Below are 18022 nucleotides of genomic sequence, written 5' to 3' on the forward strand. Positions count from 1 at the left end.
TGTGCACCTCCTCTGCTCCTCATCCTTAATCTTCAGCACCTCCTCATCCTTCCTCTGTCTCTTTGAGCATTTTGGATAATCTGGACTCAGAACCTTCTGGATCTTCTTCCGCTCATTCTTTACAAAAGTGATGATGTTGTCCTCCAGAAGCTGGAACAGAATACTTTATGAATGACTCAGTCAGACTGAAGACTCACAAACCAACCTCAATCAGTCCAACTTGGGCCCAACCTCTCAACACCACTGTCACTCAGCACCGGATCCCCACAGGATCAGCCCCCTTCTGTGCACCTACCCACCCAACCAACACCATCATCAAGTATGCCAATCACACCAATGTGGTTGGGCTTACCTCTGATGGAGATGAGAATGGGGAGGTAGAGAACTTGTGCTCAGAAAATAACCTGAAGCTTAATGTCCTTAAAACAAAAGAACTCGTCATTGATTTCAGGAGGCACAGACAGGTTCACTCCCCTCTCAATGGAGAATGAGTGGAATCTGTCTCCACCTTCAGGTTTCTGGGCATCCACATATTTGCTGATCTCAATTGGACCCACAACACCATTGCCCTAGTAAAGAGGGCCCAGGAGCGGCCGCACTTCCTCCATGTCCTGAGGAAGAATAACCTGGACCAGAATTTGCTGCTGGCCTTCTACAACTCCTCACTGGAGAGCGTGCTCTCCTCCAGCTTGATGTCTGGTACTCAGGGGCTATGAGTAAGAACAGGAAGGCTGCACTGAGGGTCCAACCAACCCTGGAGGCCATCGCCAGATCTTCCTGTCTCAGGTAAACCAGGGCCATCACAGGTGACACCTCACACCTTGCCCACTACCTGTTTGACCTGCTTCCCTCTGGTCAGCAACTCAGGTGAATCAGGTCCCACATCTCCAGACTTACTAACACTCTTGGAGTAGGATCAGTGACAGTTTCAAAGAGTCGAAATACAGGTTGACTAAAGTTGTGAGAGAGGCTAAACACCTGTTGAAATGAAACACTAAATGTATAAAGGCTAATTTACATCAAAAATGGACATAGATGTATCTCTGTCTGTTAACAAATTTCCCACGTGTGGGACTAATAAAGGTTATCTTATCTTATCTTATCCTATCTTAACGAGTTACAGAACCAATAATTCTGGGAAAAATAAGGATGCTAAAACTAAAAATCAGTTTAAGTTGATCACTTTTGTGCTGCCCCTCGTCACGTTTAAGTTAAAACCAAAGAGTGCGCATTACCACTGCTCAGGTACAGATAGCAGAAGAATACAAAGAGTATACCAAGAATATAAAGTCAAATATACTGTCCACTTTCACTGTCTGTCTCTTTAGTAGTAAGTGATTCCTCATTGTTTAGCTAGCTGCACTGGCACTGGAAAATCTGCCTGTTAGTTGGAATGTTCAGGCTTGTAAAATACCCCCTACAGGTTTCCTCCCTCTTGAGTGTTTAATTTTGAGTAATATTGTCTAAAACGTTTGTTACCCTGTGATCTTGTGTGATGTGTCCAGATGCATCTTCTGTTGACGATTTTTCTGATTGTTTATTTTTTTAAATTAGAGAACAGAACAGTTTTCCATTTTATTGCTGTTTAAAAAAAAAAAAAGAAAGTATTTAGATTCTGTGTTTTTAATAAGTTTACAAATAATTTCTGTTGGCATGTGGCTGAATCAGAATCAGAATACTTTATTAATCCCTAAGGAAGGGTCTCCAGTTTCTTCACCTCCTGAAGTGCATGTTTCAGTGTCTTAGTTTTTTATATGAAGAGTATGAAATTATTTTACCTCTCCAGACCACCTTTACATTAATGTATATGCAGATAAAGCTGGTGTATTGTTCCTCTCTAAAAAGGAAATCCATTGTTCTTCAGAATAATATAAAAATTCAGGATCTTTGACTTTTTTTTAATAGAATAAATGAATTCCTTGCTCAGTGGCTTCCTTTGAGATGCTGGTTAGAGACTAGAAACAACATCAGATGTTCAAAACTGACAGCTATCAGTGAGTTCCGAACAACAGCTCCTCTTTCTGCAGTACAGGGTTGTTGGCTTACACCGTTTGAGTACACACAGCTGGGTCCAGGTCCAGGTTTACATTACATCAGGAAAGAATCAACTCAGAACAACATCTCTGGGTGGAAGCTACATCTCGGATCAGTTGGCTGCGGTCGTGAGGTCTCAGAATCTGCTATGTGAGCAAAAAAGAGTGACAAGACCACAGAATCGACGGCTAATAACATCACGGAGAAACTCGCAGCTATTAACGGGACATTGAGAGACCAGTGTCGGAGTGTTAAAAACAGCTTGAAATTCTCATGAGTTGTTTGCAAAATAAAAATTACCATCACAATCCGGCTACCCCTTCGGCGCCAGCTGTGGGCTCAAGGCTGGAGCCGAACAAAAACTCCCTGATAACGACTGTGTTGAGTCTGTTCCTTCCCATTCCCTACAAGGCCACCTGGGTTGGCTGGAAGACTGTTTACTTAGCCTGGCGGGGCGAAGGACACTGTCTCAGCTGAACTATGGACACGCACACACATACATATACTGATACTGATAAGCACTCACTGACGCATCACCCTCCCTACCCCGGATCCAACGCCACCTCCAACGCTTACCTCCCCCATGATGTGGACATCGGGTCAGCTGGAGGCGCAGTCGAAAGATTGCAGCGGTCCCAGATCAGATGTACACACTGGAACTCTTTCCCATGTTGCTGTCTGTGTTTATTGTGTTATGGTCTGTTGATACCTGTGCATTCCTGCATTATCCTTCTGTGTTACACATTTCAATGTTTTTTTCCTCGCTACCTAGCCTGACCTGTCTCCCCAATGTGATGTTTGTATTGTATGTACGGTCGGCAAGGTCTGTCATCTTGGTTGTGGGCAAAAGACCTGCAACTGACAAATAAAGGCTATCTCATCATCTCATCATCATCATCAGGTAGGTTCCTGTGAATATTGATAGAGCAGTGATGTGAGTGCTGAGCTGTGACCTGGAGAAGAGTCCTGGCAGTCAGAGATTGTCCTCTCACCTCCAAGCTTTGGTCTGGCTCTCATATTCCCCACACAGGGTGGATTCAAGGGTAGGAACTCCCTCCTCTCTGTGCTCACACTGCTCCATGCTGCTGAATTCACATTCACATCCGCTCACGCTCACTTTCTAAGTTCACCTGCAGAGGAAACACAAATCATTCATGTGCACATCAACTGAAGTCCTCCTTTCCATCATGTGTGTTGTCCAAATATCAGCCAGTTCTTTTCTGCTTCCTCTCAATGTCAGCTGAATGCAGTCAGACACCAGTGCGAGGCAGAGGAAGCTGCCATCAGCTGCTCTACTTCTACTATCAGTCCACTAGATGGAACCATGAAGCTGCAGCCCAGCACACGCAATGCATTCACTGACACACAATGAATCACTGTGGCTGGAAGCTTCAGTCCATTAATATTCAGTCAATTCAAAAAACAATCAGCAGTGTTAAAAGCTTCAGATTTACTGTTAATGAGAAGCTTCTTCCATCCCGCCTCTGAGCTCAGTCAAACCTGCTACCAAACATTACTTTTATTATTGATTAGTCTGCCAGTTTTCTTCTATACTGAATGTTTTTCCATCAAATATCAGTTGGAGGTTCCAGCAGCTGAATTCAGAGTCATCAATATGAAAATATCCAGTTTAGTATCATCAAAACAAATAAATCCATTAAACCCTGCCAGCACATAGCAGTACATTTCCTTCATATGTATAGCAGAATGGAAATTTAATGGCGAGATGTTGTGTTTTTTTCCCCAGCAAATAAAAACACAACACAGTGATCCAAAGTGTGTCTTGAAATGAGAGCTGAACATTTTTGCTCAAACATTACAGAGAAGAAACAAACTTTGAAAGTCAAATGTAGAGACTGATCTAGAAGTCTGTGCAGCCATAATCAGAGCTGATTGAATCCTCTAAATACTGAGGAAAGGAGCTTCAGTGTTTCCTTTATTACCTCCTTTAGTAGAGGAGACACTGAAGGATCCTTTATAGAGGCAGAAGAGGCCATTACATCCCATAATTTATAGCAGTACACCATCAGACCATTCATGGAAAGATTAGGAAAACTGACCAACTGAGTCAGTAAAATTTAGAGTTTGCAGATGACACCACACTCATTGGGCACTTCTCAGTTAGAGATGGGTTTGGCTATAGGAGGGAAATACAACAACCTGGAGCTTCTGCCAAACAGTGGAGATAATGCTGGACTTCAGATTGAAAACAGCCCTTCCAGATCCCATTTTCCCGCTTGCCTGCCAAATGAGTAGCCATTATTTCCCAGTACCTAAAGTGGGAGCATCAACAACAGTTCCCTCATCACGAAGGAAAGCCATGTGTGCAGTAGCCAAAGCTCCCAATCCAGGAGCATCTACCACTGACTGGTCAGCATTCTTTAAATCTTTTCTGTACTTGATGCAGAAAAACACCAGTGTTGAGGCATTTTGAGAGTCATTTTTATATTTGTCATTAGACATGAAAACAAGAAGCCACATCAGAAATATTCTGCTCCAAAGGTTTGTTGTCAGATTTCCATCTGGAGAAGGGTGTTTGGCTTCACCCCTCTCCCTCCAGTGTCTCCTCCCTCCATACCCTTGTTTTGTTTTGCAAATTGAAATATTAAATGTGTCATTTATTGAAGATTTGGGGTTGATTTTAATCTGTTTGGGGGTAAAATAAATCCTCTGAACCCACCTTTTGAAATCATTTGTGGATCACAGTATTTTACTGCTGAATAATATTCCCCCCATGTGTTAAGGTTTACATGGTTTTTGTTCAGGTTTTTAATGTTATGTTTACTTTTCTCCAGCGCCCACTGGTCATTTGCCATAACTGAGCCAGATTAGGCTCATACATATCTGCTCTCAGGGGTAATACTTGTGATTATGTCATAATCGTTTGTTTTATTGTCCTGTAGTGCGTTTAATACCTCACATTACCACATGGCGTCACTGTTTCCCCGCCCACGGCCTCCACCAGACTCCACTGTTTTTTCTTCTATTTTTACTTTATATTTTACTTTGGCTCCAGCCGAATGTCGGTCAGTAAGACAAAGGGGCGGAAACCATTCCACACAGATGACACGCCCCCTCTCACGGGCCAAGTCATGACGACGTGTGCTCCCATTGGTCACACCCCCTCAGCCCCACGTGGTGATTGGATGGCGGTTGCTACCTGGTGGTGTGGGCAGAGAGCGCGGAGCTCAGGTTGTGTAACTCTGCTGTCGTGGAGCAGAAACTTCACACACGGAGGAAACGAAACTGTGAAGCCGGAGAATTAACCTCATTTATCTCCACACAGCGCAACGAAGCCGCCATTTTGCCCAGTGAAGGACTTAAAATCAGGAAAATAAAGAGGACTGGCTGTGATTTATTTATGAATGCCGCTGACTGAACACGGTGGGCGTTTAAAATGATCCAAAAAGACAAAAAATAACAACAAAACATACGAGTTTCACTTGATATGTGTGAGGCTAATTTTTTATGCATTCCTCTGAATGTATAGGAACAACAATCAGAAAAGTGAGCGTGAATGTTTGCATGTGAATGAAATGTTTCATTTGTAATGTGATATTGGATTGTGAGCATTAGCTAACCTTCACACAGAAGAACCTGTGTTAGTTTAAACAGTTTATTATTTATTAGCAGTAACCTTTATAAATGTCCACAGGGACTCTGGTTATGTGCCATCCACAGGCGTCTTATTGACAGCTACGATGTTTGAAGAATAACACTCTTATTAACGATGTCGAGAAAAAGAACTACTCTACCCACAATCCTAAACTCAAAAAGCAATGTCTCTGATTGGTACAGGGTGCTGTTTCCATGGAAACGTTTAACAGCAAAGTCAAAAAGTGGGCACTGCAGTCAGGAACAAAACGCAGCCCCAAATACAGTTACACACAACAGTAAGTACACAAATTACACACTGTATTTTGTTTTTACTGAAATCAAAAAAATTATCAGAGGTCATTCGTTGGGATGCATTTTGGGATGAGCAGTTCCAATGGTCATTTTTTTCCCCGTCCCTTTCCTTTGTTTTTCTCCTGAGCGCCAAACTTTATACCGGAAATATATAAAAGCATTGACTTTGTGGTGTCCGACTTGTTTTCACATTTAGACTAAAAATAAAAACATTCAACCAAATCTTCTTTTTCGGTCCTGCTTTGAGGGTTTTCTTTGTGTGGTGTTTTCAGAATTACCCTACAGTCAGTTTTAAACAGTTGGATATTTCTGACCTGTGGATGAAGCCAGTACTAGCTAGCTTTATGCAACGCTAACCTGGTTATGTCCTTAATGCCAATTAATGCTTTAATTTTTTGTGCCCAAACTATTTTTAAAAAGTATTTTAAACATAACATAACATTTAAATTTGCTATAGCAAGCCTAAAATATATATATTTTATAAGCAATCTTTACTGTTCTATTCTGTTAATCTAATATTACAACATTAAATATTCCTTTAATTTGTGAAAACATGCTGATGTCGTTTATTTTTTACCATTTTAACAGAAACATTACACAAGTGCGAGTTAGCCTAGAACAGGTGCTAATTTTCATGTATTAATGAGGTTTAAAATGTTTAATAGTTCAGCCGATAACTGAGCTTTACAGGAAGACTATTCCTGGGGGGATATAAGTACACACACTTATCTCTCTCATATATGCCAGCTAACATGGAGACTATCCATCCAGCTGTCAGAGAGTGAAGAGATTCACATTCACATTCACAGCTTTGGCCAAGAGTTACCAGTTAACCTAAACCACATGTGTGAGGAAGCTAGAGAACCCACCAAGGAACAGGGAGAACCCCGGCTGGTGCATTCAAAGCCAGGATCTTCCTGCTCTGAGGCCACATCAACTCCTTTATTGTACAGTTTTGTTTTTAAAGCCCACCAGCCATTTTAAAACTCAAGATGGTGGCCATTTTAAAGATGGCTGTCCACTGGCAAATGAAAAAATAATTTTAAATAAGTAAATTAGACTTACCTTTTAATTGATCTTAATGTCAGATCATAAAATCACATGTTTGTATGTGTAGAAGTTGAATTTAGAGGTCATTTGTTTGTTTGTAAGGGAGGAAAGCTTTTTAAGTGGCAGGAAATTTAAAATCCAACTTTTAAATGAGTTCATCAAATGTAAGCAAACACAGACTCTTAGTGTGCAGTTTAGCTCTCAGACATGCTGTGTGACAAAGGCCCAGCTGCTGTGCAACAGGCAGGAAGACGAATGAGAACCTCACTCCGAGATGGGGAAAAGGAGGACAGTTGAGCAAGATGAGAGATTATTTTTAAAGGTAAGCACTGCAGAGCAAGTGACGTGTTAAACTGGAAATGTAAATGTTTTATGTGAACATAAAATACATTTTTTAAAATCAGATATTGGATCTGTACAGGATGTGCAGCTGCTGAATTATGTTAAACATGGTGAAAAACAGATTGAAGTATGGTGATTACATACAGACAGGTCAGTGCAGCTTGTGGTGGAGTTTACACACCAACAAATCAGACATCAGTTTATACTGAGGTCAACAATGCTGATTATTCACTGAATTCACTCACTCGCCTACATGCAAAGAAACATCCAGTATGGGACTTTACTGAAAAGCTACACCCGACCTGAGGGTTCCCCTCCAAAAAAAATGGTAAATGGTAAATGGCCTGTATTTATATAGCGCCTTTAAAAATCACGGTGCTTAGACTGGCTCAAGATTTAGAGCGAGATGCTAATCACTCTGAGGTTCCTCAGCTACTGCATCCATCTGAAGAGTCCCTGAGCAAGTTACTGAACCCCAAATACCCCCGGGGCATCCACGTGGATTTAAAATGTGCTGCATGTTTACTGTGGAGTTGGATCAGTAACATGAGCCAGGCTGGAGCAATGTGCTTCACTGCAGCGTTTTAGTTTTGCTTAAAACACAGACGCCAAGTACAAAATTCGACTTTTAGTCAAAAATCACAAAAGTATTGATGAGTAAAGTTTTTCCAGCTGTTGAAATTCTCAGTGAAACAATGACTGCAGACAAACGCAAAAAACAGCTGGTGCCAGCCTCGTGGTAACATTTTATTATAAAAGCCATTTTCTTCACCATCACCGTGGTGTACAGGTAAATGTTCGAAAGAAAAAGAAAAGGATTATTTTAATATAAGCTGTTATTATTAAGAATAACATTTAATAACATGAGGTATTTTTACTGGCTACACTATGGGCCAAATCAAACTATCAAAAACAGCACTTTCCTCAACGAATGTTTATTAAATAATAATAATAATAATAATAATAATAATAATAATAATAATAATAATAATATTAACAATGATAATAAGAATAATAATAATAATGTGTAAAGCAAAGATAGTAGGTAGTATCACAGTAATGAATACTGTCCACAGACTCTTAAAATATTAATATCTCGTACTGTGAATAAATGTAGATTGGATTACACATAACACTCATATAGATATCAAGATATTTACAGTATTTACAGTCAGAACAGAAGTGGGCTAAGAAGCATGATACTGAGGCTTTGGCAAACAATAAGAGTGTACACGAGTCGCTAACAGGTCGCTAACGAGTCGCTAAAAAGACGCAGCCGTGATGGTACACGGCGGGGGAGAGAGAGAGAGAGAGAGTACAAAAACAAGTGAGATTCAAAAATATTCCAGTGCAACATCGGCTTTGTGTGGATGTCTGTGAGTGAGTAGCAGCCTGGTGCCTTCAGGTCCTCCTCCTCCTGCGGCGGTGTGTTTGTGGATCGTGGGAATAAAATGTCCTGAGAATGGTGGAGAAAGCTTGCCGTCCTCTGCTGATGACGGCTATGTCTACGTTAACAAAAGTAACAGGAAAACGGCGGCACTCAGATCGTTCAACTCTCGGCAGCATGAACATAGAAAAGAACTGGATTCATCTGAGCGCCTCCTCCACTCGAAGGACGGCCTTAAACTCCTGAAGGGACCTGCTCTGCTCTCCTGTCTGCGTCATACATGTGCTGAAACTTCAAACATGGGACCAACAGGGTTTTTGGGTCTTTTTGGGTTTTTTCCTGTCACTTCTGTGACAAGCTGACAGCAGCTAGTGACAGATCTCCTTATATAGAAGAGCAATCACTTCCTGGTAATAAAGGTCCTTCAATTTTTCTCACAGTGAAGCTGATTGGTCGGTTAAGGACAAAACGCCCTCGTTCAATGGCGCCTGTTTCCTGAACTTCCATATACTAATATAGCTTATCTATAATAGTAATATAGTAAATCTACTGTTCTCCCCTCAGCAGGCTTCCAGACCCTGGCCAATGAGAAGCCAGTAAGAACTGAGCCATGGCGTCTTTTTTTAGAGAGATCATGAATGGATGGCTTATTTTAAACTGCCATTCATGCTAAGCTACCGTTCAGAGCAGGAAGTGAGCAGGACAGGTCCCTGTAAAATGAGTCCAGGTGTGTCTGACCCTGTTCTGAGGTCGTGTAAACGTAGCCGAGTACAAAACATCGTCCTGATGTGGTGGGCGGAGCTGATTGAAACCACCAGTCACAGTCACTCTTTAAGAGTCTGGTCGGTGTTTGGCCCCTCCCCCCGGGGCTCCTGAGATGGCCCTGTGAGTGACACTAGTCTGTTAGTTAGTTGGCAGCAGGAACCAGCACGCCAACGGGAAGTGCCGGTCCTCTGTTCTGACCCTTTGGCAGGGCGCCTTTGCTGAGGTCTCGGGTTTCGCCGGGCCACGATGACGGCCTCTTGGTAGTCATGTGCCGTCGGGCGTGTTTGGTCAGATGGTCGCTGCGCATGAACCGCCGTTCACACACGCTGCAGACAAACTTCTTCTCACCAGTGTGCGTGCGGCGGTGGCGGGAAAGCTCATCGGAGCGGGCGAACCGCTTGTCACAGCCCTCCCAGTGACAGCTAAATGGCTTCTCACCTGTGGAACAAGAGGACACGTAAGTGGTTAGCTCATGTCTATAAGACAGGTGAGTGTCTGTCTGTGGTTCTCCTTCCCCTGAGGTGACTCATACCTGTGTGTGTGCGCAGGTGAGCCTTGAGGTGTGAACTCTTGAAGTAGGTCTTTTTGCACCCAGGGAAGGTGCACACGTAGTCCCGTCTGCGAGAGAAGTCTGCCTGCGAGGTGCCACTGTTCGCTCCTGACGGCATGTAAACAGGAGCTGGGGCGAGTGGGAGGAGCTTGGTGTTGCCCAAGGTCATGACGGTCTGCGGGCCTGGTTGTGGCTGGGGCACGGGTGGCTGTGGCACCACAAACATCACAGTCCCTTGTGGCACGGCGGAGCCCAGCAGCAGCGGCTGGGCGAAGCTGGAAGTGGGAGACTGGGGAAGGATTGGCTTGGGCCCGCCCGGCCCCTGCACCTGAACTGGGGCCTGGACGAAGGCGGAGATCATCCCCGTTCGGCCGTTCACCGGGAAAACCTGGCAGAGCAGCGGTGAGGAAGACAGCGAGTGAGGTGGAGAAGCTGAGGCGGGAGGCGATGGGGGGGTGTCGGGAGTTGGGGGAGGGTCGTCCTTCTCCTCTGGAAGCGTCTGCAGAAGTGGTGGCAGAGGCTGCGTGGAAGTTTCTGACAGCTCGGTGTTGGGCAGAGGAAGGCTGAGGCTGTCAGCGGTGTGGCGGATGACACTGGTGGCCATCGCTCTGCTGGGCGGAGCCACACAGGTTGACTCTGAGTGAGGTGCAAGTGCTGAGGTCTCTGAAGTGACGGCATGGGGGTCACTGTGAAGGGCGGGGGAGGGTAAGTGCGGTTTGGAGGCGATGGTGAGGATGGGGGTTGCAGAGGCCTCGGCGAAGCTTGGACTTTGAGGCGGAGTTATACACTGAGAGAGAAAGCGGGTGTTAGACAGACGGATCCCAAATGCTACGAATTCATTCACAGAAGAAAATTACTTAAAACAAATTAAGTAGTTAACTAAATAATGAAAAACCTAGAAAGAATTTTTTGTGTTACATTTTTATAAATATGGTAACGATGTGTCTGATGAGGTCATTTAGTCATGCGTGTGCATTTAACATTTTCTAACGTTCTGACTGTATTGGTTCTTACCAGCGAGGAGAGGGCGATCAGGTCTTTTGGTGTATCTGTGCCCTCCGAGTGGAGTTGGATAGAGTCACAGGAGTCAGAGGTGGGCGTCAGTGGGCGGGGCTTGTGCGACCTTTGACCCCAGAAGCTCATGCTGACGAGCGCTTCGGCAGCCTCCAGGTCATGGTACTCGACGTACGACTTCTGCTCCATGGCTGCTGCTGTCTGTCTGTCCACACGGCTGACCTGAGAACAGTCGAGAGGTCAAAGGTCAGTTTTAAAAGACTTTAGCATTTCTCGTCACTTTAATCGGATTATTTTCTGTGATTTTAAAGCAAAAATCAGCTCAGAAGCGCAGAATTACGACCAAATGGCGCTGGTGGCCCGGAGAGTGGGGAGCCCGGGTTCGAGTTCGACCCGTGGCTCTTTGCCGCATGTCTGTCTCTGCCCCATTTTTTGTTTTGGGGCGATCGTGGCTCAAGAGTTAGGAGTTCGCCTTGTAATCGGAAGGTTGCAGGTTCGAGCCCCGGCTCGGACAGTCTCGGTCGTTGTGTCCTTGGGCAAGACACTTCACCCGTTGCCTACTGGTGGTGGTCAGAGGGCCCGGTGGCGCCAGTGTCCGGCAGCCTCGCCTCTGTCAGTGCGCCCCAGGGTGGCTGTGGCTACAATGTAGCTTGCCATCACCAGTGTGTGAATGTGTGTGTGAATGGGTGGATGACTGGATATGTAAAGCGCTTTGGGGTCCTTAGGGACTAGTAAAGCGCTATATAAATACAGGCCATTTACCATTTTGAATGCTGCTGGAGCCTCTGCTGGATGTTAGAGGTACTGCAGTTTTTGGCACATTCAGCTACACTCTACCCTAAAAGCTAGAGCCTGAGTGTGTTTAAACCTGATTCAAAATATAAAAGTAAAAATTTAAAACACAGGAAACATGAACAAAGTTCCCAGACGTTTGTTAGGTTGTTATTTATGAGTCTCTGCAGCAATATTATGATGATGGAGTAAAAGTAACCTTATTTTATTATCACAAGTCAAGGATCATTTGATTACACTCCGCCCACCTCCGCATGGATCAATAGCTGGTTGCTATTCGTTTCTTAAGTGATGACGTATGAACCCTGCTTCCGGGTTCAAACTGCTGTGTGTTTATTAAGCTGTTGTCTTTTTAACATATTTTAATGTTTTGTATCTTGTTCTATTTAATATGAACAAGACCCAAAAATGGTCAGTAATCACTGTCGGTCTCTGGGTTTTTATTACCACTGTAGCAACTTTTAAACATGGAAGCTAGCGAGCTAACTCCCTGCTAACTTCAAACTCCGTTAAACTTCATAAATTCAGTTTTCATGGATGCCCGGATGTTAAATGTAATTGTTACACCTGGTAAAGAAACCACACTGACCATTTTATTGAACATGAAAGAATTTAGACAGTTTTTAACTCTCAGTTATGCCACAGTGTTCATTTGACTTTGGGACCTGAAGCAAAGTTTGGACCCGGAAATGGCTAATAACATCAGACTTAAAGACTGAATTTGGTGGGAGTTTCCAAACATATGTTGCCAACAGGGAAGTTGCAGAGTGTCCTCTCGTGGACAAGTAATCGTTTCTCCCGTGTCTTCCTTACTTTGATTTATTTTTCGGCTGTTATACATTCTGATAATGATATATTGGGAAATAGCCAATATCAGCTTCACAGGTATATCAGTCATGCTCCAATCAAAGCCCACTTTCATCTGACTGGACTGCTTCTGGAAACCTAAAGAGGGGCATGGGTAGAGACATGGGCAGAGGGTAGTTCAGCCACAACCAGCTGCTTCTTCTGGTCTCATCGAAGTTTCTGTTGGGCTTTAGCTACACAGGCAACTTCTGGAAGCTAATTGAGGGTGATGGCAAGCAGGCAGTGGACCGTCTTCTTTCTCCCATATGACTTAAACGCACTGTTAGTGCTCACTATCCTATAAACTGTTGAGCGTCTGCCTCACAGCCCAGCTTCTTTTTCTTTCTTTCTTCCTCTTACTCCACGGATAAAGCCAAACACCTCCCATCTAATGACCAATGATGTCACAGTTTTCCCACCTCCGGCTGAGCTGCATCTACCACGTCAGGAAATAAATTAATTAATTAAAGGGGCGAGAACTGTAGATGGGAGGTGACTCGGGGACAAAGGGCTCCTGGCTGCTTGGCTGGCATCTGCTTAGCAGCACGTACAGGAAGGGAGGAAGAGGGGGAGGAGGGCAAGCGAGGGGCGAGAGATAACGATGTAAACAGAGAGAACAGGCGGAGGGGGGGGGGGGGGGGATATAGTGGGTACACCCAACCTCTCACCCTGCCTGACGGGGAACCTCACTGCACCCAGAATAGATTGCGGGAGGTGCTAACAAAAATAGGAGAAAAAAACAAAACAAAACAAAAAACCCCCATCATGAACAAGCCCCGCCCACTCCTCCTCCCACACTGACATGAACCAACTCTCCCTGTGAGAGAGAGAGATAGAGAGAGGAAGCTCCTGACAGGAAGTATAGTTGGACAAAACAATCCGTTTCAACACAAACACACACAGACCCCGCACTCTGATTCCCCACGACCACAAAAACACACCACACCTATTGACAGAGAAACAACAAGGTTTACTCATAAATGAACGCCGCTCGCTGCCTTTAATGTGCTAATAATCAACTGGGCTCCACGATTAATAACACCTGTTCCCCGACACACTCACACCTGATTGAGAAGCTTGGGATGCATTTATTGCTCCAGACACACTTTCTGTTTTTAATTCTGAGATCTTTTTTTCTGCGTGACTCGGATTGATTCCTGGTGTGTTGTCAGGTTTCTCTTCCTCTGCATTTTCTTTGTGTTCAGTGCAGATTTCTGGGATGAAACTGAGGCTGAGTCTGATTCACACAGTCAAATCGCAGGAAAATCAGAGACGCCACATTAGGATTTATTTTATGGAAAATAACTTTAACTGGTTTTTAGAACAAAAACACACAGAATTTTACACGTCAGCTTCAGGTGCAAATATTTGCTTTACACTGTTTAAACAGGTAAAACATGCACTCATGAAAACGTGATTATTTTAAATCAGCAGTAATGAAGCAGGCGTTTCCTATTAGAGCCAAATGCAAATCAAAATGAATGTAAATGATTTTAACATTTTATTGAGTCAGTGACAGTGAAACCGATCTTTAATTACTACAGTGAGCTCAGACCAAAGAATCTAAATTCATGAGAGTCATCAAATTAATAATAGATTATTTTGCTCAACAGGTTTACAATTAATGGATTAATTGTTTAGTCAAACCAAAGAAAATATCATCTGATCATTGTCAAAATAATTAATTTACAGTCACATTAAGAGGATGAAAATCAATTTAACTGTTTAGCCAAAATATTAAAGGAAATGAAAAATTTGCATGATCAACATCAAAATAATCAAATTAATGTCATGTTTAATAAAGAAAAACAAACTGGCACACGAGAGACTGAAACACACTTGCAAAAACAAACTTAGACAAAAAAAAATGTACTAAAAAATTTAAAATCGGATTAATCAATTAATCTGTGTTAGAGAACAGTGAGAACATGCCAGGTGAAACTCAAACTACTGGCTTCACTGTCACAAGCCAAAGAAACAAACTGAACACAACGACGCTGAGAGCCGCTCGAAAATATCAAAATCAATCAAATCAGTCAATCCTGTCCGGCTAATTAATCGACGACACGGAACCGAAAGCATCAACTGTACCAAAACAAAGAAAACATCTGTAAAGTTTCTGCAGCGGTGAGCGATGCACTGCAGGGATGCAACTGTTGGTACTGCTCACGCGCGCGCGCACACACAGGAGTGACTGGGTTCACTGTGACCTCAGATAAACCAGCAGACAGCGCCAACACAGCCCAGCCGAGCCGAGCCGAAACAACCCGACCGGGGCTGCAGAACCGCTCCGTCCCCGGACCCCGAACCCGGAGGTTCTGGAGCCCCGGGCGGTACCGCACAGTTCTAACATTCCAAGTTTCTGGAAACTGACCTGACAGCAGCGAGGCTGAGTTGACGAAGAGAAAGAGCGGACGGAGGAGTGGAGAAAGGGTCGGCGGCAACTCCGTGTACAGCTACTGGAGCTTCAGTCGGAGCGCTGAGCCGCTGCCAGCAGACTGGCTTCAGCTGAGAGCACCGGAAAAAAAACAAAAAACACAGAAACGAAATTCAGAGCGGTCTGGCGGGTGGTAACACGCAGCCAATCAAAGTCAAAGGTGTAGCGGGCCGCGGCCAATCACGGGCGAGGCGGTGCGTGATCGCTACGTGAGCGTCACGCGATTGGCCCGCGGCGGGGTGCGTGGCTGTCGGGGGGCGTGGCCGCGGAGTCAGCGGTGTCAGAGTAAACCCGGTGAACCCAGCGGCGCGCTCGAACTGGGGGAAAGGTTGGGAGGCGCGAGGCGGGACCGCGGGGACGCGCGCGACAGGCATGTAAACTGCAGATGGAGTGAAAAAGGAACAAAAAAGGACAGGTGAAAGCAGGTAAAACCGAGGAAAACACACTGCAGACACACGGCCACACCAGAAACACCGCGTCACCGGCATGTTTTTAAACGTTTACGGTTAAAATCATGGTAAAACGTTAGTAAATACACTGAGTGTGGAGCGTGTTGACTGTCTCAGCCTCTCTAAATATGGAGTATCATTAAGAAATACCTGTTTATTCACACTCATTTACCTAAAATACAACAGTTATGGTGCATTTACACTATTCTATATTTAACTGAAAACTCAGAATCTTATTTTTGAGTGTTTTTAATGAGGTCTTTTCTGTCAAACACAGGCACATTTACTTTCACATGTTTTCTATTAGGAATTAATTTGTGTATATACATACATATTCTTTGAATCGTGATCATGTAAAACAGAAATAGATTTTAAAAATGCTTTCTTATGATTTAATGTCAGAAATGAGACACACTGCTAAGACAAAAAAATAATTTTACTGGTGACATGATAGAAACAGCTTGACATTACTGACATGTTGCTGTCAATACAGAAAGGATTAGACACAGGTGTATTTCTGGAGAAAAAAATTTAAATTTTGGGTTTGTGGAAAAGTTGAAGCTTTAGTGGCTGAAATGACAAATGCATGTGAACATAATCTTAAAAAGTGAAAAACACTGACGACGTGAGCAGATTTTCCTTCTTTAGTGAAGCTGGTGTGGCGTGGCTGTGATGTGCTCACTGTTTCATGCTGCAGCAGGGACATGTAAACACTTTCTCTTCACTGCAGAGCTGAAACTACACAATCTCGTCTTCTTCTCCCTCCTCTTCCTCACGTGCGCGCGGAGCCTCAGACATGTGCACGTTAAATTCACAGAAACGAGACAAAGAAACAAAGCGGCGGCTCTGGAGGCCTCACCATCGTCTCTTATTGTCTTCTTCCTGTAACATTTCTCTCCTCGCTCTCGTGAGCCCTCCTCCTCGCCCCCTCCCCGCAGGGCTGATGAACCCGGGGACTCCTATGCGGCGAGGTTGTAAACAGCCTCTCCAATAAAGAATTTCAGGGCGGGGCTAAAAGGCAGCACCCACTGCCTCCTCTTCCTCCCTCCTTTGTTGTCGCTGCAGGTTAACCCTTTAAGCAGCCGCATCATTATCATCACCGCAGTCGTCATCGTTCTGACACGTGTGGTGGAAGTGATGACATCCTGTCTAAGTCAGACAAAGATGCACCTTCAGCTTCACCTGCTGCCTCACAGCACCTTCAGGTCGGCGGTGGCGGCTCAAACACATCCTGGATGTCAGAGAAGCTGCAGAGATGAAAGTGGAACAGAGGCAGCAGGCCGGGGTGATGTGAGTTCATTTTCAACTCCAAGTTCAGTGAGGTTGTGAAGTAAAAAAAGAGAAAAAAGGGGGAAGGAGGGGGGAGAAAAACACAGGCGGGCGATCCGTCCATAAAAAACGGTTTCCAGGCAGAAAACAGTCGCAGGCTTGTGCAGTAGGAGGCTGAGCTCAGCTGTTTGCAGCATGAAGTCAGAGTGCAGAAACCACAGCGCGCGCTCAGTGAGCCATGTCCCAGCTCTGCAGCAGGAAACTCACCTGGACCTCACCTGAACCTCAGCGCTAAGCCTAGAGACACAAGTCTAGAGACACAAAGGAGAATCTGTCTTCAGGGTGACGGCACCCTCAAACCTCCTCAAATTTAAAAACTCTCCAAACTCAAGAGAGGAGGTACAGAGGTAGAGGTGCAGAGATTTTCAAGTATTCAAAGACACGTTTTCACTTTACTGATTATAATTCATAGAAACACTGAGAGTCTGAATCATGACATCACACACATGTAATAAATCTTTGCATTTTTAGTGACCATGGTTCACTAAAGTGAGTCAGTCCTATGTTAAAATTTTACAGCAGAAATAAACATGTTTACAGCCTGATACACCAACTGTTTAGTCTCTGTAAGTAATTTCCTTCTTCATAAAACTGCCGTTAAACTTTAGTTACAGAATAAAGAGAAAGCAAAAGAGAGGAATAAGCAAAAAAAGGGTATCACTATATACAGGTGGCACAGTTTTATATACTGAAGACAAAGGAGACCAACAGTTTATCTTCATATCAGAAGTCAGAGACAAATATCACAATTGGCTTCAGTTTGCATTATTAGGGAAGTGGCTTCTTTGACTGACAGGTGGCACGTAGCTGCTAGCTGTCTGCCATCTTCACCCTGAACTGGACCTCGGGACCGTGTTTGTGCTGTTGGAGTGTTTTAAAGCATTTTTCCTGACATTAAAAATGCTCCATGTCATTGGTCATTTTTAATGACCTGGCTGCTGTGAGGTTGCTGTACTAACAAACCGTCTGAGCAGTAAAATTCTAGGATTTCATCTCTAAAGTGATGTCCTGTAAACACAAGACTTTTCTGCAACAATAAAGAGTAACATGAATACAAGTATAATGTTCTTACAACAGAAATGTAAAGTACTTTGTTTTCACATACCTGTGAAGAGAGT

The 18022-nt window shown here is 44.0% G+C and overlaps 1 protein-coding gene across 1 annotated transcript; it reads right to left on the minus strand.

The window, feature by feature from the left end:
* Positions 1-8068: 8068 nt before the first annotated feature.
* On the minus strand, positions 8069-15421 carry klf11a (Kruppel like factor 11a). The gene is made up of 4 exons (XM_085381485.1): positions 15064-15421; positions 11052-11273; positions 10020-10824; positions 8069-9925 (listed from the first exon to the last, which is right to left on the minus strand). The coding sequence occupies exons 2-4, from the start codon at positions 11238-11240 to the stop codon at positions 9630-9632; spliced, it is 1290 nt and encodes a 429-aa protein (XP_085237611.1). The 5' UTR covers positions 11241-11273; positions 15064-15421; the 3' UTR covers positions 8069-9629.
* Between the last annotated feature and the right edge of the window lie 2601 nt (positions 15422-18022).

Source organism: Rhamphochromis longiceps, linkage group LG15 (assembly GCF_057381845.1).
Source record: "Rhamphochromis longiceps isolate RC_006_pf linkage group LG15, R_longiceps_female_GT1.1, whole genome shotgun sequence".
NCBI classification, from domain to species: domain Eukaryota; kingdom Metazoa; phylum Chordata; class Actinopteri; order Cichliformes; family Cichlidae; genus Rhamphochromis; species Rhamphochromis longiceps.

Bases quoted from the DNA above. Each gene is read 5' to 3' on its own strand.
- klf11a (XM_085381485.1), bottom strand. From the start codon at position 11,240: ATGGAGCAGAAGTCGTACGTCGAGTACCATGACCTGGAGGCTGCCGAA. The intron at 10,825-11,051 runs GTAAGAACCAAT...TTTCTCTCTCAG, and splicing joins TGATCGCCCTCTCCTCGCTG to TGTATAACTCCGCCTCAAAG. The intron at 9,926-10,019 runs GTATGAGTCACC...CTTGTTCCACAG, and splicing joins TCACCTGCGCACACACACAG to GTGAGAAGCCATTTAGCTGT.